The sequence below is a fragment of the Podarcis pityusensis genome (genome assembly GCF_964106645.2).
Source record: "Podarcis pityusensis genome assembly, chromosome: 1".
Taxonomy (NCBI): Eukaryota; Metazoa; Chordata; class Lepidosauria; order Squamata; family Lacertidae; genus Podarcis; species Podarcis pityusensis.
The window spans coordinates 60,398,300-60,420,945 of record NC_138028.1 but is presented as its reverse complement, the minus strand read 5'-3'; the positions used below and the strand labels follow the sequence as shown (position 1 = coordinate 60,420,945).

The 22,646-nt window shown below is 45.9% G+C and overlaps 1 protein-coding gene across 1 annotated transcript; it reads left to right on the top strand.

Annotated features, from left to right (window-relative positions):
* The first annotated feature begins 9,947 nt into the window (after positions 1 to 9,947).
* Positions 9,948 to 17,088, top strand: DBX1 (developing brain homeobox 1). Its single transcript, XM_080983848.1, has 4 exons — positions 9,948 to 10,539; positions 11,196 to 11,297; positions 13,798 to 13,997; positions 15,640 to 17,088. The coding sequence occupies exons 1-4, from the start codon at positions 10,146 to 10,148 to the stop codon at positions 16,015 to 16,017; spliced, it is 1,074 nt and encodes a 357-aa protein (XP_080839974.1). The 5' UTR covers positions 9,948 to 10,145; the 3' UTR covers positions 16,018 to 17,088.
* The last annotated feature ends 5,558 nt before the right edge of the window (positions 17,089 to 22,646 follow it).

Below are 22,646 nucleotides of genomic sequence, written 5' to 3'. Positions count from 1 at the left end.
GCACAAGTGTAACCATTCACAGGACCGGGCTTGTGTCACACCACTGTCAACCCACAATTGCTTAGTGCCTTTTAAAACAAATTGTTAGCAGTAGGGCTTCGAGGTACCCAGTTTTGATGGGGGTATATGCACAACACTGGCTCTCTAGGAAAAGTTATGTGCAGCAATTGCAAGGGAACTTCCAGCAGCCTTCATATGCCTGTATGTCCATGTAGTACGGCTCAATTTGAACTCTCTATAATGTAAGCAAATGAAAGATAACTAATGGAATGTACTTCCATTAAAATTATGCATAAATCTTTCCATACCAGATTACAAGAGGATGATAGACTACAATCCAAAACTTAGTTCTGTAGTAGTAAATGTATTGTATCTATTTTCATTGATGAATTATTATTTACAAGTGAGCCTTTTCAATGTTTCAGCCAACCAGCCATGCCCTCCTGCACATATTCCATTCCATTCTGTTTACCCAACCTCCAGTTTTCTGCCCCACCATAAATCATAGAATTATAGAAATAGGACAGCAGAAGTGGAAGGAACCCTGAGGATCATCTACTCCAACCCCCTGGAGACACACAGCTTGAACACTTACTAGATGGACAGAAGCACTGCTCAGCATATCAGATCTCTAGGGCAGGCATGGCCAAACTTAGCCCTCCAGCTGTTTTGGGACTACAACTCCCATCATCCCTAGCTAGCAGGACCAGTGGTCGGGGATGATGGGAGTTGTAGTCCCAAAACAGCTGGAGGGCCAAGTTTGGCCATGCCTGCTCTAGGGACACTCAGCACCCTAAGATGCTTACAAAGCCCAAACTAAGCTGTCTCTCAGTCTGTCCCCCCAACAGGACATAGAATCATAGAATTGTAGAGTTGGAAGGGACCCCGAAGGTCATAAAGTCCAACCCAACTAAAGCATCCATGATAGATGGGCATCCAACCTCTGCTTGAAGACCTCCAAGGAAGGAGAGCCCACGACTCTCTGAGGGAGTCTGTTCTACTGTCAAACATATCTTACCATCAGAAAGCTCTTCCAAATGTTTAGTCAGAATCTCCTTTCTTGTAACTTGAATCTGTTGGTTCAGGTCCTACCCTCTAGAGCAGGAGAAAACAAGCCTGCTCCATCTTCCATGTGACAGCCCTTGAGCTATTTGGAGATGGCTATTATATCTCCTCTCGGTCTCCTCTCATCCAGGCTAAACACACCCAACTCCTTCAACTATTCCTCATAAGGTTTGGTTTCCAGAGCCTTGACCAACTTAGTCACCTCCTCTGTACACATTTCAGCTTGTCAATATCCCTCTTAAATTGTGGTGCCCAGAACTGTATTCCAGGTGAGGTTTGACAAAGGCAGAATAGAGTGATACTATTACTTCCCTTGATCAGGACACTATACATCTGTCAATGCAGCCTAGAATAGCATCTGCTCTTTTTGCTGTGGCATCACACTGTTGACTCATGCTAAGCTTGTGGTCCACCAAGACCCCAAGATCCTTTTCACATGTACTGGTGTCTCCCATCTTATATTTGTGCAGCTGGTTCTTCCTACCTAAGTGTAAAACCTTACATTCATCCGTATTGAAATTGAAAAATGTGTTGCATATTACATTATTGGCAGAGTTTGAGTTCCAAGAGATATCAGGGTAGCTGAAGTCTCCCATGACTGCTATATCTCTCCTTTTTTAATGTTTGGTATTCTGCTGTAGGAAGGCTTCATCCAAGTCTTCAGTCTGGCATGGTAGTCTATAGCAGATACTCAAAGTAATGTCTCTGTTGTTTCCCTCTCCTACATTTTTACCCATATACTCTCAATCTGCCTTCCATGCTCATGGATCTCTTTACAAGTGTATACATCCTTTATATATAATGCTGCTACTCCTCACTTTCTGTTTGATCTATTCCTTTTGAACAGGTTATATCCCTCAGTTTCTGCATTCCAGTCATGAATCTCATTCCAGTAATGCCCATTAGTAATATTTACCATCTTGCATTAAGAGCTCAAATTTTTCTTGCTTGTTTCCCATACTCTGTGCATTAGTATAGAGACAACTGAAACCATGAGTCATTCCCTCCAGCTGCTTCCTTCTTGTAGTTTCCTGCCCTTTAGCATGTTTCTGTAGCGCTACCTCAGTTTCCTGTGCATCAATGAAGCTATTATACCCAGTACCATGTGTTCCCCTGCAATCTGTAATATTGTCTCCTTCCCCCTCAGCATTTAGTTTGAAAATCTCCTGATCAGGTTCACAAGACTCTAAGCAAACAGATTCTTGCCAACGACTGTGAGGTGCAACCCATTTCTTGCCAGAAGTTCTTCCTATATTTTGCTAAACCAGTGAAACAGCATGGATCCTGATTGTCCTGCTTCTATGTGTCACGCTCCTCCACGGTTTCATCTCCGGCAGTAGATGATCTTCCTTCTCTCTAGGGGCAACCCACCTGCCTCACTGTTCAAGGACAGTCCACTCTGCTGTATCAAGAAATTCATCATCTTACCTAGTAGCTCAAAGTGTGGATAGATGAGCCTCAAGTTGCTGTACCTTCTCTTCTCTTAGACCCTGTGCTCTAGCAGAGGCCACACACACACAAAATCACAATCAAACCTCCAAACAGCTCAAACAACCAGCCTTCATCCAAAAGACACAAGCTCATTCTCTTCCTTCTCCTTCACCAATCCCTGACAAACACTCCTTTTTAACAAGTCCTGGTCACAAGCTCCCAGAGGCTGCAATCAGCTAAGTGAAACTGCTGCTGGCTGCTGACCACCAAGTCACTCATTATTCCACAAACACTGAGCATGCTCATTCCTCATTGAGCTGTGTTTGGATTCTCCCCTTCATTGAAGTTTTCCTCTTAAATATTTATTTGCAGTTGGCAATTCTTTTGCCAGCTGATGCTTCGCCCTTGCATCCATGGATGGTGCAGTTTAGGCAACAGAACTTTGTTGACTTTGTGCAAGTTGACAGCAAACTTCTCCCATTTCATTTGCAGAGCCCTGTACGTACCCCATACCATAGTCTCCAAGACCCAGGAGCAGATTTTCAGGAGGTACAGGAAGCAACAGGACAGAGGCAGGGGGCGCAGGCATTCTGTGGATGTGAACTCTGATAATGGAAAGTTAGGACCCAAGCCTATGTCCTTAAGCACCCATCCAAAATAAACCACATGGTCCTGTGAATTTGTTCATTATTGTAGATTGTTTAGGCAACCTGTGAAAAAAGGCCCATTTCCTAATGAGCTGGACTCTTTCACGTAATGTTCAAGAGTTCCTCCTCACAGGGTGATGCTAACTTTGAGAAGTTGAAGAAACACCATACTGCAGAAGATGGATGTAGTAATGGAGGTGAAACTCAGAAAATGAATGTGGTAATAAAGAACTCTGAGGAGACTGGTTCCAGAAGAACCATGGATCTAGGCGAATTCTAAGAAACTGACTAGTACATGCTAGCAAATGTCCTACCAGGGATGTCCAACAGGTCAATCGTGATCAACTGGTCGATCCCCGGGAGGTTCCGGTCAATCGCTGGCTCCTTTTCCTTTGTGGTGGCATAAGAGCATCTGATCCCGCCCCCTCACCCCGTCCTCCATTTTTGCATGATTGTTGGAACGGAAGATGCCGGTAGTTTCCTTAGCTGAACCCAAAAAACCCAGGACATTCCTCCCTTAAAAAAGCTCAACAATTTTGACCTGAACCCCCCCCCCCAAAAAAAGGGGTAGATCACTGCCAGTTTTTTATTCTGTGAGTAGATCGCAGTCTCTTGGGAGTTGGACGTCCCTGAACTAGGACAACTAACTTGGCATTTTGGGTCAGGAACAGCTACCACCCACAGTGCCCCTTTGGTTGGTAGCTTCCATCAACCTTGCATAACAGCTGGCACTACCAACATCAAGTAGATCCATTAAAATTGAAAAACTTGAAGTTGTTCTAGTCCATTATTTCCACAGGTCTATGCTGTGTATAACTGACATTGGGTCCAGGAACTCTCAGCTGGCCTCCAGGCAGCAGCTTTACTGCCTGGAGGGTACAGGCAGGATCAGAGCCTTGGTGAGGTTGGGGTAGCAGCAGAGCACGGACAAAGCCCATCTGGCGTCCCACCAGACTGTCCTGGTAAGTGACAGGGATGCTGCTACTGCAGCATTGGTTGGTGGCACCAATCTGTTGTGACTGGCTGTTCACTGCCTGGAAGGGGAAGAGGTGATTGTGGGCTTTGGGGGCCTGGAGCCTTAATGGGAGGGGTGAAAGATGCTTAGTCCCAGGCAACAAGATGTCTTTGGGGCAGGGCCCCGCCTGGATCCCTCCATCCCTCTGTGCATGCTCCAAGTTCCACCAGCAACACCCCCCAATTTGATTTTTTTTTTTTAGCCATAAAGTGGAAGGAGAGGCGGACAACGGCAACAAAGCCGCCGAGTGACAGTTAAGGAAGAAAGTTGGGAGATCAGGACATGGAAATGAATGGTAGGACGCAGCATCCCGCCCTCTCCCCGCGCCGCCGATCCCAGGTCAAGCGGCATTCGTCACAGGTTTTAGAGGGAGAAGTCCCTTCCCTTCCACCCCCAGCGCCTTTGAAAAGACACTTCCAAAGGAATCGCTGAAAAGGAAGATCCCTTCCCTCCGATTTCTGGGCTTCTTGGGCGGCGGCCTTCCCTTCTCAATAGCTCCTCGGGCCCCTTTCGCCGCGCTGCTTAAGAGAAGTCTCCTGCGCGCCCCCGAAACAGAGCCACGTGGGCGCCTTTGCGGGCAGCGGACCCACATGAGAGGCAATGCAAAGGTTCGCCTCCCGGCAGCCCGACGGGGCCACGGCAGCTGCCACGAAAGGGCATGCGACTGCCTGTCTGCCTGGGCCGCAATTCCGCCTTTCGCCTCCGGTCCCCTGAAGCCAGACAAGTCGCTGGAGCTGCTGTGGCGCGTCACCGGATCCGCTCTGATTCGGAAGCCCGTCCTTCTCCCTGGGGCTCCGCGGGTCTTTCCGTCGGACTGCAGCCTTGAACGTCACATATTTTCGGGGTTGTGAATGGGGCTGGCAGTCACACCAGACCTGTCTCAGAAAGTTATGCCAGTCACCTGTTGCCTCCAGGTACCCCAGCGTCGGTGGGACTGTGGATTGCGCTCCGATTCTTGGGATGTGGCGCCTGCTCGCTCACTGCGTTTACACACGTTATGACCAAAGCGAATTATAAACAGAAAGGTTTCTAAGGATAACAGCGCGTAAATACTTTTCCATTTTAATCACCTCCCCACCCGAAACAATGGGTTGTGGCAATCTGTATCCTACTAGCGGCAACCAAACCCTCCAAATGTCCCTATTTTTCAGGGACATCCTTGATTTAGAGAAGCCATCCAGGTTTCTGATTTGATCCCGGAATGTCCCACTTTTCCTTAGGATCGCCCTGTTTTCATTGGAGAAATGTTGGAGGGTATGGAGTTATCCGACCCCCAGTTGTCTGAAGGCAACCCAGTATAGGAGGGTTTTTCTAAATGTTTTATTATGTTTTTATATATGTTGGAAGTTGCCCAGATTTGCTGGGGCAACCCAATAAGATATGTGGGGTATAAACAGTAAAATTATCATTATGGAATGGGACGTCCCTCTTTTCATCGGAGAAATGTTGGAGGGTATGCAAAACATGAATGACCAAGGGATTAGGGTTTTCTGAAACTCTTGCGCTTAGAAGTCTGCTCGCTTCAAGAAGGTCGGGGGCCTAAGTCGGACTGAAGCCTATTGGGTTGGCGTCCCAAATCCGAACCCATTCCTTAGCGAGCAAATTCCCAGAGAGTATTCGCTTCAAAATGCGGTCGCTACCCATTGAGCTTTATCCCAAGAACGTCTGTTCTCACTGGCTTGATTTCTTGACATGAGTTGAAATAACAGAAATATCGTAAACCGTATCCCCCCCCTTCTCCATTTCCTCGAGATATGGAATTAAATAATGGCAAAACTTTAGTAGCCCAGAGTGAGGAACCACAAATGCTCTTCCTTCTTTCCAGTGCTAGAAATAAAATAAGCACAACCTGAAAGTGAACATGCCCTGAAAAGGGGGTCTTTTGCAAGGGCTAGTAGTTACACACTACAGCATGGGCGTAGCCAAGGGGGGCAGCTGCCCCCCATTAAGTAAAACAATAGAAATACTTAAGTAACTGACCAATCACATCTGCCCCCCCTAACAAAAGTCCTGTTCCCCCCAACAAAAATCATGGTTCCGCCCATGCGCACTAGTGACTCCTCAAGCACATTTAACCAGCTTTGTCTTATTCATTACCCGTGCGTAAAGGATGGTAAGGATCCCCTCCCTTCTTGTGCTTATGAATGACCTGGTGATTTCTCATTCGTATCAGGAAGTACAAAGCCGGAGTATTTGTTTCTGATCAGTTGCTTCATGTCTGAACTTGAGGAAGGATCATTTCCTTAGGTTCAGCCTAATTCTGAGCAGCCCTTTCTCTTCCAGCAAAGATAACCTCATATCCTTTAGATCCGTCTTAATTATTACACCTAAATAACAGCCGCTATATAATTACTGCACCTGAATAACAGCTGCTATGTGCAGCCTGTGCCTTTCCATGACTTAATAGGACGTACTACTAAGCAAATGTCCTCAGCGCAAACACGAATAACTTTGCAGTCTCCAGAAGCGCGACTGGATGCAAAAGATCGAATAAACTTTCTGCAGCTTCCAAATGCTAACCTCCAAAGACTTTCAAGATTTATTTATTTTTAAAAGTCATGGTTCTAGTGGTCTTCGGTGTCCTCTCTCATGTACTTATATGAAATCGGTCTCTGCAAAATTGTTGCAAAAAAGGAACCACACTAGAAACAAATCCGAATGCTATTAAGAACTCTGCAGCAGCTTTTGACTTCTCATTTAGATTTGCTCCGGAGTCAGCGGGTGCCAGGAGCTAGCCCGGTCCGTTACTACTTGGAAATATGCGCCACTGGATTCAATGGGATGAACTTGTACACCATCCCATCCCCACCCCGTCAATTAGCCATACTCAGTCCTGTCCATTAATTTCAATGGGTCTACTCTAACTTAGGTCCGTTGATTTAGTGGGTCTTTACTGAGTATGGCCAACGTTGGACACCACCCAAAGGGGACTTCTCCCCGCCCATCAGTGCAGCTTTCCAAATATGTCCCCTTGGCACCCGCGTTATGGGACTTAATTCGAAGTCACTGCGCTTGAAGATTCGGAGAGCATTTGCTCCCCCCCCCCCCTTTGCAGTTTACGATCAAGCTACTACTTAGAATAGTAGATGGAGCAGTGGAACTTCCTGCCGCATGAGCACAAAAGAGCTGCGGAGCCTCAGCGAGAGCCAGCCCACTGCGAGCATTGGAAAGTGAGGATTATTTATATTCAGAGCCCAAACTCTGCTCTTTTTGCAAGAGATATCCGTTGTCCCTCTGTGCCATTTCTTAGGTTTTTTTTCTTTGTTTTCACCAAAATACATAGTAATGCGTGGAAATCGCGCCTTAAACATCAAGCCACTCGATTTGCTGTCAACTCGGGCCAGTGCTTACTTACTCCCAGTTGGGTAGGGGTATTTGTGGGTGGGGGTGGGAGCAGGAGGGGCTTCTAACGCCACCATATTATTTCGTAGACTAATCCCCTTCCCCTTCCCTCAAATAACTTTTTGATTTGAATCGAGGGAGAGGTTGAACAGACGTTCTTTCTTTGCTAATGTGATATAAATCACAGATGCACTTTCTCCCCCCCCCCTCCGAATGGTTAAAGCATGGAGACATGGAGATCATGAGCGCGCGCACGCACACCCCCAAGAAAGAAAGGAAAAGACGAAGGCCCGGACCCCAAAGGAAAACCACCGAAAGAAAGTAAAGCTGGTTAATAAGATTTTTTTGGAAGGGAGAAAGCTTTGTGTCCCCAAGTTAAAAAAAAGAGGGGTGTTGAAACAGCTGAAGGTGACAGTTAGTTCATGCTTAATAGGATCAGGGCTGCCTGCCTCGGGCTGCACGCTTCTGCCGGCTAAAAGTTCAGCACCAAAAGGCTGAATAGGGTGCTTTTAAAACATACGACGATTTAACACATCTGTTAGAGATTCTGCAACGGAGAGGTTCAAAAAGAGAAAAGAAAAGGGAAAGAAAGCCTTTGCAACGACCTCTTTGCAGTGTTAACTGCCCTCAATTTTCGACTGCCCAGCACGTTTGCGTTGGTTTTTCTTTTATGCATTCACCCACCAACGATTTTTCTTGAATACCAGAATATCGCTTTTTTCAGTGAGGTTGGAGTTGGGGTAGGAGCTTTGTGCTAAATTTCCCATTCGATAGCCAGGGCAGACTTCTTGCCTCTCTCCCAGACACCTGCAATTCAGCATAACGATGCATCTTGAGGAAGTGCGCTGCAGCACGCGGAATTTCTGCCACAATAAATGTGTCAGTCTTCAGGACTCTTCGGTCTCGCTCCGAAGCCTAGCCCTACTGCCCCTCCAGAGAGGTGTTTTCAGAAAGTCTGCGAAAAAGCCGCTTAGAGGCTAGAGGGCTGAAACATCAAGCAAATAATTATACGATCAGCCCGTACAGGGAGCGACAGTGGCAGTGCAGTCTTGTCCACTGTTCCTCGGAAGCCCAGTCCCATCGCATTACATACTGGGCATACGCCTGGGGCTTACCTTGGTGTGCCTTGCAGCGTGGGTCTGTTTGAAAAGAAAGCGCCGTTGAGATGCACAACCCAGTACGATGGCAGCAGCCCTTGCGGCTGACGCCGATTTGGTCGCCTCCAAGTGGAGGCGAATCCGCTTGAAATCAAGCAATGGAACTTCGACGTGAGTTGAAATAGGAACTTACCTTCCATAACAGCAAATAAATGGTTTTGTTTCCAAGGAACATATTTAGGATCGGAGCGCAAATCGGCTAAAGTCTTCTTTTTTTTTTAAGCGATGCTTTATTTTATTGTCCAAAACAAAACATTAAATTTAAAAATCGGTACATAATATGAATTAGTAATCGTATGCGATGTAAGGCTGTTTCCCAAAATGGGTAAGATTTTGTCTTCAGCAAATGGTTTTTAATAAAGAAAGCTATATTTTTGCTTCCCAGGATGTCTCAAAGCCAGACATAAAGTAGTTACGACGAAGATGTAGTTCTAATTTCCATTATATACAGACCTATATATAGTTTTGCTTTGGATGAGTTACAAAAAACACACCACACGCCCCATACACACCAAAACACTCCATCCCAGAACGCTGATTTATGACTAGGTCTTTAACCGCAGCAGTCGCGGGAGCCCGTTTAAACCTTAGCAACTGGAAACTTGTTTCGAGACTAACCCCCCCCCAAACAAAGCCCCCCCAAAAGGCACAGCGGATCATATATCAAAAAAACCCTTTTCATCTGCGGCAAAGATTTCATTTCACGTTGCCTCATTTGTATTTTCTATTTTGCAGAAAGCTCCGAGATAAGTTTATATGAATATTTATTGCTTTATTTCCTGAGAGCCAGCGGGGGTGGTGGGGGTGAAAGACGGACAGAGAGAGAGCGCGCGCGCAAATAAATTTAATGCTTTTCTTAAAATAATTCCCCCCTTGTTTCTCTTAGGAGGGTGGGGGGAGAAAATGTCCCTGGAAACTTTTTGTAAATATATAAATAAATAAGAAATACGCATTTAATTATCCGTCCCGTGCGCGCGCGCCTTGCATCGGAACAAAACCCCGCTGGTCGCCCTCGGAGCGACGCCTTTCCCCCAAGAGGCGGTCAATATGCAAAATTGATGCCTGCCCCTTCTTTGTGGCGGGCCCATTGTGCGGGGCTTGCTGATGAAGCCTAATCCAATCCTAAATTGCGCCCCCGGACCAATCAGGGAGCCCCGAGTGCCCGATGAATGAAACTCAAGGGGAGAACCCCATTGTGGGAGCTGTCACTTCGGGAAGCGCCTGAGCGGCCCGGACCCCTATAAAACCCCATTGCGCCAGAGAAAGGCCGGGGAGAAGAAGCCTGCCAGTCTCGCTTAAGTGGATCTCGAGAGAAAAGGAGACAGAGCAAGACCATTTGTTTAAAAAATTTAAAAAAAGCGGGAGGGGGGAGGAAAAAGGAAGCGGGGCGAAAACTGCTTTGGAAAAGCAACAGCCAGCCCTTCCAAGCTGAGGCTTGGACCCTTGGCCAGGCGGGCGCTTCCTCTGCCTCCCTCCCCGTCTCCTGCCATGATGTTCCCCAGCCTGATCGCGCCTCCCGCCGTCTACCCGAGTCTCCTGCGGCCCACGCCGACCCTCACGCTGCCGCAGTCGCTGCAGTCCGCCTTCTCCGGCCACTCCAGCTTCCTGGTGGAAGACCTCATCCGCATCAGCCGGCCCGCCGCTTACTTGCCTCGCGGCGGCGGCGCCCCGCCGCCGGCCAGCCTGTCCCCACCGCCACCGCCTCTATCGGGCGCCAGCCCCGCCCGGACGGGCCCGCCAGGACCCTCGTCGGCCGAGCCGGCCAACTCCGACGGCGCTGCGCGACGGGGCTGCTCGGCGCCCGCCTCCGCCTCGCCCGCCAGCGACGCGCCCTTCCTCAAGTTCGGCGTGCACGCCATCCTGTCGTCGGCGCCCCGGACAGGTGAGCGCGCGGCGCCGTCGGGGGGAAGCTGAGGGAGGGAGCCTCCGCTCGGGTTGGCTCAGGGAAGGAGGCCTTGCCAATGGGAGGAGCGGGGAGGTGCCAGGTGTGTGTGTGTAAGAGAGAGACTTGACGAGAGGGGCAGGAGCTTCCTCCTTTGCGCACCCATTCAGGAGAGAAGGAGCTGGGGGGGGACGGACAGTCGTATAGCAGTAGGGAGGATCGCGTCACAAACCAGGTGTGGGGAGAGTTAAAAGGGGGGAGTAATTGGATATTCTTCCCAGTTGTGGTAGGTAAATCAGTAGACACGATTCCGGGGAGGAGGGGGGAGAGAGACTGCGGTTGCTTCTTTAGCACCACCGACGTGACAAAAAAGAGAGAGATGTCAGTTCTAGTAATGGTTTGTCAATGTGATTCATTAGTTGCACAGGAAGCTAGGTGGAGGAGGACCACTGTCCCAGCATCCTGACATTGTCTCTCCGGGGTTTCAGGCTTGGGAGGGCAGAGGCGTCTCTTCCGATCCCGCTACCTGGAGATGACAATAACTGAACCATCGGAAACCCTTAGCATTTTAGTGCCTGCGCTCTAACCACTAAGCCGCAGCCCCTCCTTGCCTTCAACCCGTCCTTACTAATGTGCATTTTCTCTGCTCTCCCCAGAAACCTCCCACGCGCTGATGCAGAACGTCCCTCCCAAGACTTTCACTTTCCCGTATTTCGAAGGATCCTTCCAACCTTTCATCAGGTCTTCTTATTTTCCAGGTAGGTCTGGGGTCCTCCTCCTCGGCGCTCGCCCCCCCCCCCCCCGCCACCCACTGCTCCTTCATTGTTGCAGGCATCAAAAGCGAATTATATCTTTCGGAGGGTCCGGGAGGTGGCGGTGGATGGGTGGTGGTTGGGGGAGGGGGGAGGGGGGAGGCCGTTGCTCGTCCTCCAGTTCAGAGGTTGGACGGGGTACAACATTCAAGAATCCGTCGCGCCAATTTGATGCCCTATTTAGCACAAGCGCTGTGGCTGCTTGACATTTTCGTTCCCAATTTCTCTTCTCCCCCCCCCCCACGCCCCTCCCCTGCTCGACAAATTAGCTGGGATTGTCACGGTCCGAATGCGAGGCGGTTCAATTCTGACACAGAGATGCTGTCCGGCCTCCTCTTCAGGGCGGCGGTTTTCCCACAGAGCCGGTGATCGGCAACAAAAGTTTCAGCACCATGACCAATTTGGTCAGCTCCCTCCGGGCAACCACACACAGACCAAGCGCTGACTCCGCCGTGCTGCTGATAGACATTTACCAGCCATGGGCTAATTTCCCTTTAAAGGTCATTCGCTTTGCCAACGTTTTCACAAGGCCACATGGAGCGCTTCCTTGTTTGGGAATTCGGTGTGGCCGAAGTCAAACCCCCACCTCCAAATCTTTTGCTCTGAGAAAGTTATTACCTACCTCCATCTCAAAGGGACCTCAGAAGCAGGTGGGTCTCAGGCTCTGCAGAATCAGGCTGGGAGGCCAGGACCAATTCACACCCTACTACCCTGATGATTGCCAACTTTCCTGCTACTTGATGTTACTTGACCATTGCAACCTCTGCCACCCAAAGTATTAACACTCAACATATAGTGCCTGGCATGAGCCGGGGATCACCTGGTGCTACAGCATTGCTACAGTTAGGCAGGTGGTTTGGAAAGGAGATCAATAGAGCCTTTTCCCAGGTAAGCTCCCCCAAGTTTTCAAAAGAAAGAGAGGCACAAAAGAAGCACCTATAGATACCACATTTCCATACTGAAGTTATGTTCCACTGCCAGTTTGGGTTTTCAACTTTTTCTATGGAGTGTGTAGAATCATACACAGAGGATACCTCTCACATTACACATCTATAATCCTCTACTGGTGTCAAACTGAAATTAAATATGTTTAGAAGAATATGCCCCAAATTATCACACACAGATCTACTCCAATCCGCTGTTGGTGTTCAACTGATTATTTGGAGCATATTCTTTTAAACATTTTCAAGTTAGGAATGCCTAGGCAAGTTAACTTCAAATCTTAATTTTGAAGCTGAGAAAAGTGACAGTTAAGAAGAATGACTCTCAAAAATATCACTCTACCAACAAGCTGCTAATATACTTTGTACCAAAAGCCAAGAGCTCCTTCATTCACTCTCCTGATAATGGAATTTGCTTCCTTTCTCCAGCATTTGAATGGCCCAACAAAAACAACTTGAGCCTTATATATAGCTTTTCATGTCCATTTAATGAAAATGATTTGGGGAAAGAGAAGGCTGTGTCATCAGTATTCTCTCCAAGGAGCTTGGCATGCAGTTGTGTTTAGTTTGAAAGTGTAAATCTCTTTTGTTCCAATAATATATGGCTTTAGCTGCTTGTCCTCAGTCTTTTTCTGTTAGTTCATTACTACACAATTACCATTCACGCTTCATTAGAATCTCTGTTTCTCTTTGGGAGTTTTTCTTTCCGCTTAAAGGCGAAACTCTGCCCTTTTTATCATACCAATTCCATTGGGAACCAGTCAATGTGCTAATTAGCTGTTACTTTTCATGTCTCCAGAGTGAATTCTGCAAGTTTTGTAAGGAAGAGGTGGGGGCAGGGGAGGAAAGATTCATATATTAAAAAGATGAATACTGATTGATCAAAACTTGCCACTTAAAAGGACTTTTTTGTTCCTGTAAGATAAGTCCCTTATTTTAATCTGGGGTAAAATAAAGTTCCTGCACTGGGGGGGGGGGACTTCTGAACATTTAAATACTCAGACAAGAGAGAGAGAGAGAGAGAGAGAGAGAGAGAGAGAGAGAGTTCTTACCCCCGTCCCTTTCCCCCCTTTTAAAAGTATACCTCTATCTTCCTGGCCTTTTCTTTTGAAAGTTAAGATCTTTGAATCTGGTAACAAAACAGGCCAACTATAGATACATTCACTTGGTGTATCTAATCAAATCTGGTTACCATTGGTTGAAAAGGACAGTTAAGTTAAGCGTAAACTCCCTTTCACAAAACTAGGTTCATAGGTGCTGATCTGCTTAATTCAGCTGAGAGTACAGAAAGGAAAAAAGAGGTGGCAAGAAAGAGAAAGGAAAAGAGAGAAATCTATGGGCATGCAAATGAAAGGGAGATTTGCTCCTTGACTTCAGTGGGATGGGGATTCTATCTTTTGGAGCAGGACTTTTGGAACCAAGCTTGTCTTTCTTTAAAAAAAAAAAAGCAAAAAAAGAAGTTGATCCAGCCTGTTTCAGTGCTTTATTTTTTCCTTTTCGCACAGCTTCATCTGTGGTGCCTATTCCTGGCACTTTCTCTTGGCCTCTGGCTGCCCGGGGGAAACCACGCAGAGGTATGCTCCGCAGGGCTGTCTTCTCAGATGTGCAGCGCAAAGCCCTGGAGAAAATGTTCCAGAAGCAGAAATACATCAGCAAACCAGACAGGAAGAAACTGGCAGCCAAGCTGGGCCTGAAGGACTCCCAGGTAAACTCATCTTCTTTTTCCCCCTAGACAATCACAAAGAATGTGAAGCCACAGGTTGGAAAGAGGTTGGCGGTGGCGGCGGTAGACATTTAACTTTCACTTCTCAAAAACAAGACCTCTCCTCCTCAAAGAGAAGTGTGAGTATAAGGGGACTTTCTGAACTGGAGCCAAAGACTCCATCCAGATAATGTTGGCGGCACTTAAGACCAATAGACATGACCCCCTGGCTCTGTGGTAGGAGGAACTTTGAACAATCTGAAAGTTTCTCAATGTGGTATTATACTACCATTGATTTCAGTGAGATGTAATCATGACAGTCTTTTGATTACTGGCACTTTTGAAAATGAACAAATTTATTATGGTTATATCAGGCATCCCCGAACTCAGCCCTCCAAATGTTTTGGGACTACAACTTCCATCATCCTTGACCACTGGTCCTGGTGATGGGAGTTGTAGTCCCAAAACATCTGGAGGGCCAAGTTTGCCTATGCCTGGCATAGCACTATACTGTTTACCTGCAAGTAAGCCCCACTGAAATAAATGGGACTTAGTTTTAAGTATGCATGCATGGCTTCCTCTAAGTATTATCATTTCTTAAATGGGGCCATAGAGAGTTTTGCATGAATAGGTTAGTCTCATTCAAATCAATGCAACTAATTTCTCAAGTTGATCCCTGGCTTGTGTTTGGGGAGGAGAGGAAGGGGAAGTCTCATTGTGGGAATGTAAGGTCATTCTGCAAGTAGACTGTCACTGTTAGGTGTCACACAATTAGTTGCTGAAAGCAAATAAACAAACAAAAAACACTTTATTATCCTTTATTGCATTTCTTGGTTGCTTTCCACCAGAAAATTGTCTCAAAGCAGCTTGACAGAATAGAAATGATTACTGCAGCCCAATGCGCATCACCCTCAGGTTTATTTTCACAGCCCCCTTTGAGAATTTCATGAGGTCTCCTCGGGCTAGTCCAACATATTAACTTGCATTTCTGGCACAAGGGTGTGGGATGAGGTATTCGCCAAGGAGAAAACCTGAAAATTGGTAAAATTTGGAAGTGCTGGCTGCCACCAGATATATGAGCTTTCCTGTGAGTTGCTGCCCTGAATGCAGACCTGGAGCACCTTAGAATGGTAGTGTCCATTATGCGTACTTTAAAAAAGAGATGCAAAAACTCCCACTTTCTTGCAACAGCGAGGCATTAGCTCATGAAACTTGACTTTCCCTTCTCTCCACCCCCTTGCATCCCTCCACTATGCCCCCCAAATCTGCTTTGGAGGCCCCCAACCTTTAGAGCAGATTTTGAGGGTGCACAAGGGGCTGTAGGGAGGAGGGAAGGAAAGTCCCATTGTGCAAATGCATGCTTCTTCTACTGCCACCACATTGGGACAGGATATAACCCATTTTGTTTTTGGACAACCCAAGTAATTTTCAAATAATTGTATGACTGTTTCTTTGTGGAGTCATCTTTGACGCTTAGTGCAGCTCACTTAGGGAGTGGCCCTTGAGGTTCTTGTGCAGGGTGGGGAGAGATAAGGATTCTGCTCTTCAAATGTGTCTCCGGATGTGTACTTGATGGTTGGTGTTTGTCATGTAGCAGTTGCCTTGATGCTGCAAAACCTTATTTGTGTACCCTTGAAAACTCTAGGTGAAGATCTGGTTTCAAAACAGGAGGATGAAGTGGAGAAACTCCAAAGAGAGAGAGCTCCTGTCATCTGGTGGCTGCCGGGAGCAGACTTTACCCACAAAGTTCAACCCTCACCCAGATCTCAGTGACGTAGGCAAGAAAGGTTCTGGAGAGGAGGAGGAAGAAGCAGTCTCACCCCGGTGCCCAGCCAGCCCCAGGCATTCCTTAACATATCACCAGTCCACAGATGACCCACGCCTGAGAGACAGGTTGGACTCCCACATGCTCCCTTCCCCCACCCATTCCAGCAGCCCCAGCAAACCATCAGACTTCTCAGACTCTGAGGAAGAGGATGAAGAGGGAGAGGAGGAGGAGGAAGAAGAGATCACGGTCTCATAGAGACCCTTCTTCTTGCTATCATGAAAGGGGACATTGCAAAGATGTAAATAAACTAAGGGCTATCTAATTGAAGAGGTGGTGTCCTTCCACACCCACACGGTTCAAATAGACAATGTACTGATCATCATGCAACCTTGGGGTTTCTGTATGACATATTCCAGAACTACCCTGATTAGGAACCCCTTGCCTCAATATCCTCCTGTTGTGATCACTGACTAATCAGCCAGTCTTGCACTTTTCAATTGAAAACTATAGACTAGAAAGCCATTAAAACATACACACCCCTTTGGTATTAAGATCATGTTGATTTAGAAGCAGAATAATTAGCCTAATTCAGTTATGATTCGCTTAGCTAATTCCAGGATGTGTTAATTTCTCTGAAAATATCAGCAATCTTTTCCCCATAAGCCCTAATCTGTTGCGATGCTGATGCGATGCTGCAAAATCCAAGTGGTTGTTAATGATTTCAGACCAGCCTCGTGTGCTGAGCTCTAAAATGCAGCCAGTGTGAATTGGGGTGCTGGTGGTTGCTATTCCAGAGAGCACACTTACTGAGTGTGGGCATGTAAACTGGAGCTGCCCCTGAAACCATCCATCTGCACCCACAAGAACCATGGCCCCTGGCTTGGTTCCAGTGTTGAACATTTCTGTGTTAATTTATGCATCTGTCTGCTTCATACCATTTCCACATTTGTCCCCAGCTCTTTGGCCATCTCCTTGTTTTGTGACTGCTGCAGGTGCAATGTGTGGATGCAGGGAACTGGACCTGCCTCTTTGATTGTTGACTGAACTTTGCTGTCTTTGCACAGCTTCTATGATCTGTACACTATTTTGTACTCTTACACTGTATGGATATTTTATACCAAGGCAATTGCAAGTATGCATATGGAAGAATATTATATTTTGTCTGGGTTATCTTTTTTTTTTTTTTGGTGTGATTTTTTTGGCGGGGTTAACTCAAAGAGAAGCTTAGCTTCTAACTGTGTAACTTATAAAAAAAAATTGTCTATTTTGTATTTTTACTTTGTACATATTTTAAATATGTATATATAACAAACGAAGCAAATGCCAAATTAAAAAAAAAAAGGTGTGCAAGGCCTATCATTTCTGAAGTTTGGGGATTACATTTCATGCATTCCTAGTCATGCATTAGCAACCATAGCCTGGCTAGAGTGTTGCATATTCTAAGCTGAAGTGGGTCGTAATTCGGAACACATTTTATGTAGAAGTAACTTCTGTTGATATCAGATGTGCTTAAAAGCCTCCTGTCAGTGGAACTCCTGCATGTTGATACTGCCCCAGTGGCTTTCCTATGCATGTGCAAATAGCTGGATTAGTGGTGCTAAGCCATCTGGAAACAGCACAGGATCATAGGACATGGACCCTTTGGAGGCAGCGAAAAATGAAGATGAGCAATTATAATGTCCCAGAAGAAGAGGGGTGTACCTGCATGTTCCACTTGGCTGTAGCAATTCCTAGGATGCAGCTGCATTTTGCACACATGGACACATGTCCTTCAACAGATAAAGATGTTAAATGATCAGCAGTGCTGGTAGGGAATTTTAAACTCTGGACTTTATGGTCTTGAAAGGCACGCCCCCTGCTTTGGATGGTCATGTATATTACTTCACTTACTTCAACATTTACTTATTCAGGACATTTATTTATCACTTGATTCCCCCCCCCCCCCAAAAAAAAACCCTCCCTCCCCTCCAAGCCTTACTCCGTTTGGGGCCCTGGGTTTCTATTTCAAAGTCTTGCCCTGATAGCACCACTGAAAACAGTTCTTCCTTTCCTATGGCGGAGTCTGTGGTAGCAAGAAAAATTTGGAGTGTAAGGGTGATAAATTAACAGGGCTTGCTGACAGCTGCTTCCAACTGACGTGGGAGCTGCATCAGCTTTAAAGGTTGTTCGTAGTTTTAACAACAATCCCTTGTTTGAAATGCCTCACCTGCATTGATCCTGCTAATCCCCTGGCCCTCTATTTCCACCAGGGATGATGCTCCATACAAAAAAAAAAAAAAAAAGTTACACGGTCTGAAAGGGAAGCCACCCCAGATCCTGCATGCAGGGTTACAAATTCAGATGCAGATTGCACTTGCCGCCTGCAATCTTCAGGTATCTTCAGGAGGAAAGTGTGAGATCTACAGTATTACTTGCAAACAAAGGAAGCAATTAAATACCCACATGACAAATAGAAAACATAAAATTCCAAGGTGTATTAAAAACAAAATGAAATTCAGGAGCGTTTTCCTCTCTGCCACTTTGTCTCATTATAACTTGCACTAGTGTAAACTTTGTGTGTGTGTGTGTGTGTGTGTCTGCAAAAGTGCAGGTAAATGTCAGGTGTGACTCATAACCAATTCTCACATTAGTTATCATTCATCCTGTGATGGAAAAAGCAATGCAAGAAACAAATCTTCAGACAAGCCCTTGCTACCCAACTATGTTGTAATACTGAATTAACAACCACCGTGGGGAGAAATGGCCCCTGGATAAATTATGAATTTGGTCTGAAAAGAGAATGAATCAGAAAAGAGTACATAAAATAAGCACAATTAAAAATGTATAATTGTGCCATAACACACACTTCTCATCTGCAAAAAATAAATTTCATTTTATAATGCATATAAATCAGAGAGAACAATTACATGCAGCTAAAAATAAGGCCCTACATTTCAGTCTTCATTGCTACTGTCACTCAACCTGTGAGTGAGAAAGTGCCAAGAAGCTAAAAGGGGTGGGATAGAGTCATGGATACATTGTGTGTGTGTTTGTGCGTGTGTAAATCCAGAGACTGATGAAAAAGCAGGGTAGTAAGAAGTGGGAGCAGAGTTGCTATTTAGTGTCAGCAAGAAAGAACAAAAGAAAGAAAGAAAGAAAGAAAGAAAGAAAGAAAGAAAGAAAGAAAGAAAGAAAGAAAGAAAAAAAGAAGCACCCAACTCGGGGGTTGTACTGTGGGGGAGCTAACAACCACCAAATGACATGAATGCTTCTCCACAAAAATACTGTATTAAAGGACTGAGATGATAAACTATGTTGTTTGCAGTGTGGTAACAATGTTGCAAATGCCATCTACTTTACTCCTGCCACGATGTTCCATACAACCATCAAACAGGATGTGTCATCAAGAAAAAAACCAGACACTGCACTTTAGCAGTTTCAAAAAGGAAAACTCAATGAAGCACTAAGCAGATTTCTCTCTCATTTCTGCTTGTGTGCTGTTCTGGGGGTTCCCCCCACTAACTCAGAACCAATTTGGGGGGGGGCACGCAGTGGGCTAGAGGAGAGAGGATGAAAGCCCCATTGTGCTAGCAGAAGACTCATTAGTTAAATCTCACCCTGTATATGTTTAATTATGGATCAATGCGACCCCCCTATTCCCCTTACACAGCTACCAAGTTCCCTGGGAGCTGTAGCTCTGTCGGGGAATGGGGAGTGGGGGTCCCTCAAACCATCCCATAATTTTGGGGGTGAAGCCATGGCTGTTTAAAGTGCTGCGATATTGCTTTAAATGTGTAGTGCAGGCAGGGCCTCAGTGATTTCTAGAACTCATTCCAGCCATGCAATAGAGGTGCAGCCAAAGCAATCTTGAGCAGCGTTTTAGTTTTGCATTGCATTCATTATTGTTGTTATTATTATCCTTCCTTTCATCTCAGAGGAGCCCATACTGTAGTTTTATTGTAGTTTCTCAGTTTCATTGTTATGATGTACTTGTTAATTTGTAAATTACTTAGAGAGACTGCCTTAAGTATTAAGCAATATATTTGTTGTTGTTTTGTTGTTTAGTCGTGTCCGACTCTTCGTGACCCCATGGACCAGAGCACGCCAGGCACTCCTGTCTTCCACTGGCTCCCGCAGTTTGGTCAAACTCATGCTGGTGGCTTCGGGAACACTGTCCAACCATCTTGTCCTCTGTCGTCCCCTTCTCCCCGCCCTCCATCTTTCCCAACATCAGGGTCTTTTCCAGGGAGTCTTCTCTTCTCATGAGGTGGCCAAAGTATTGGAGCCTCAGCTTCACGATCTGTCCTTCCAGTGAGCACTCAGGGCTGATTTCCTTAAGAATAGAGAGGTTTGATCTTCTTGCAGTCCATGGGACTCTCAAGAGTCTCCTCCAGCACCATAATTCAAAAGCATCAATTCTTTAGTGAGCAGTATATTACTATGTAAAAATAAATTATGGTCAGCCTGTGTAAGGCATGTTCCCATGTTCTAAAGGTATACAAACTGCGCCCCCAAATCTCTTATTTTGAAACTTTTAAATGCAAGTGCTGGGAGTGTACATTTTCTTTTTTTGTGCACTTCTAAGTGCTTTAGTGTTTTCAATGCAGTTTTTAATAGAGTTACTTTTTTTTTTTACACTGCTTGAGTATTTTTAGTTGTATTTGTTTCCATTCTTGTTGTGAGCCACATTGGGACCTGCACTAGGAGAAAGCAGGGAGGGAGGGAGCGAGCGAGAGCGCGCTTGAGTTTATATGAAGATTTGGTCACTTAAGGCTTAAGCAACCAAGCAAAGCCCAATTTCAGTTAGCTTGAGTTTGCTGCCATCTGGTGGTCAGGTTGAGATAATTACAAAAACTTTCCTGAGAGATCTTCATATCCTAATGTGTTTCGGAGGGTGTCAGTCTGGCTGCTGTCCTGAGTTCATTTCACCTATTGCAAGGCTGCAATAAACCAGTTCCTTTGTTGAGGTAATGATTTAGGCTAGCTAGTAAAGTCACAACAATTAGCAGAACCGGAGATGTTGCTCTGTGCCATGGAACAAATGGATAGGCTTTATCCTCACCCCAAACTAGCTGTCAGGTAGGAAAAGCATAGCCAGAGTGGCTGAGTTGAGCTGGAAGCAGACTGGAAGCTGGAGACACAGGGACATGCTTGCTCTGTGCTGTATCCAAAGCTGTGATTAATGGAGAAGCAAGATCGTTGGCATGTTAATGCTGTGAATCCCTCTATCATATGTGCAGGTTGTATATATGTGTAAATAAACCATATATCCTATAGAAATCCCAGTCTTATTAACCTTCATTCCAAAAACTCCAAACCCTGGGCGAACCCCTGGATTCTCTCACCATTCAGAGATAGGGACAGTATATAACAATACTAAATAATTTTGGAATCAAACCAGACAAAGCCAAGCAATTTGATAATCCTATTCATTAATGCTTAAATCACTATATCTTACACCAATGAGATTTAAGGCAGCTAATTTTCTGGTTCACACGTCTCATTCATATTGTAAACGACTGGATTCTATGCTATCTCAAGGTTTGCTGATAAAATGCTGCCTACGAACATTTGAACACCTCTACCTCACCTTTCTCTACTAGTTGTTTCCCGAGGACAGTTATGACAGAAAAACATGTTTGATCATTTAGGGTGCAATCTTGGACCCAGTTACCAGGAAGAAAAGTCCCATTGAACTCAAAGAGGCTGCCTTAACAACATAAGAACCTTGCTGGTCAACCAGATGCCTAGGGGAAGCCCACAAGCAGAGCATGACAGCAATAGCACAGTGTTTCCCAGTAACTGGTACTCAGTACTCTACTGCCTGATACTAGAGGTAATGTTGACACCATGACTACTAGCTGTGATTCTCCATGAATTTGACTCTCTTTTGACAGCAAATTTGTAGCTCTATGTGAAGTACTTCCTTTTTTATTTGTATCCACTGTTTCCCACCATTCAGCTAGGATGGCGCTGTGGTCTAAACCAGTGAGCCTCTTGGGCTTGCCGATCGGAAGGTCAACAGTTCGAATTCCTGTGACAGGGTGAGCTCCCGTTGCTCTGTCCCAACTTCTGCCAACCTAGCAGTTTGAAAGCACACTAGTGCAAGTAGATAAATAGGTACCGCTACAGTGGGAAGGTAAATGACATTTCCGTGCGCTCTGGCTTCCGTCATGGTGTTCTGTTGCACCAGAAGCGGTTTAGTCATGCTGGCCACATGACCCGGAAAGCTGTCTGTGGACAAATGCTGGCTTCCTCGGCCTGAAAGCAAGAGGAGTGCCACAACCCATAGTCGCCTTTGACTGGACTTAACCATCCAGGGGTTGTTGTTTTTTACCATTCAGCTTTATTGGATTACACAGGGTTCTAGTTCTTATGAGGGAGAAACACTTCTCATGACCTACTTTCTTCATCCCATGCGTAACTTTACACACTCCTACAACATGCCCTCTTTTTACTTGGCACTTTTTGAAAAAGCTTACACGAACACTAGTAATGTTTGTATACTTGCAGATCCCATGTGGGCAACTGGGAGACCATTGCATTGTCCACCTGAGTGGACCATGCAAACCTTGTTTAGGGTGTGCATCCCTTGGCTTGTGACTGCACAGCTAAAACACTCTGATTCATCAAGTATCTGTTCTTAAAGTTCCGCGGGGTTGAAATGAGCCTTGAACATTCTCTTCGGCAGCATGTGCAGATTGTTGTTGCTGGGAATACAACGTGGCTTTAATAATAAAGAAGATGAAAGGATCTGAATCCAAAACACACAGATAACTGGATTGGTGAATGCGGCACATCACGTACTACTGCTGCTGCTGCTATTATAGTTTATATGGCATATGAACTATGCGGAATTTTGCCCCAACCCTTACAGCAGTAAAAACAGCAGTAAGACCAACCAA

What these genes read in the sequence shown, in the direction of transcription:
- DBX1 (XM_080983848.1), top strand. Translation starts at nt 10,146, where the DNA reads ATGATGTTCCCCAGCCTGATCGCGCCTCCCGCCGTCTACCCGAGTCTC. An exon ending in GTCGTCGGCGCCCCGGACAG is followed by an intron (nt 10,540 to 11,195) that starts GTGAGCGCGCGG and finishes TGCTCTCCCCAG; the next exon opens with AAACCTCCCACGCGCTGATG. An exon ending in TGGGCCTGAAGGACTCCCAG is followed by an intron (nt 13,998 to 15,639) that starts GTAAACTCATCT and finishes TGAAAACTCTAG; the next exon opens with GTGAAGATCTGGTTTCAAAA.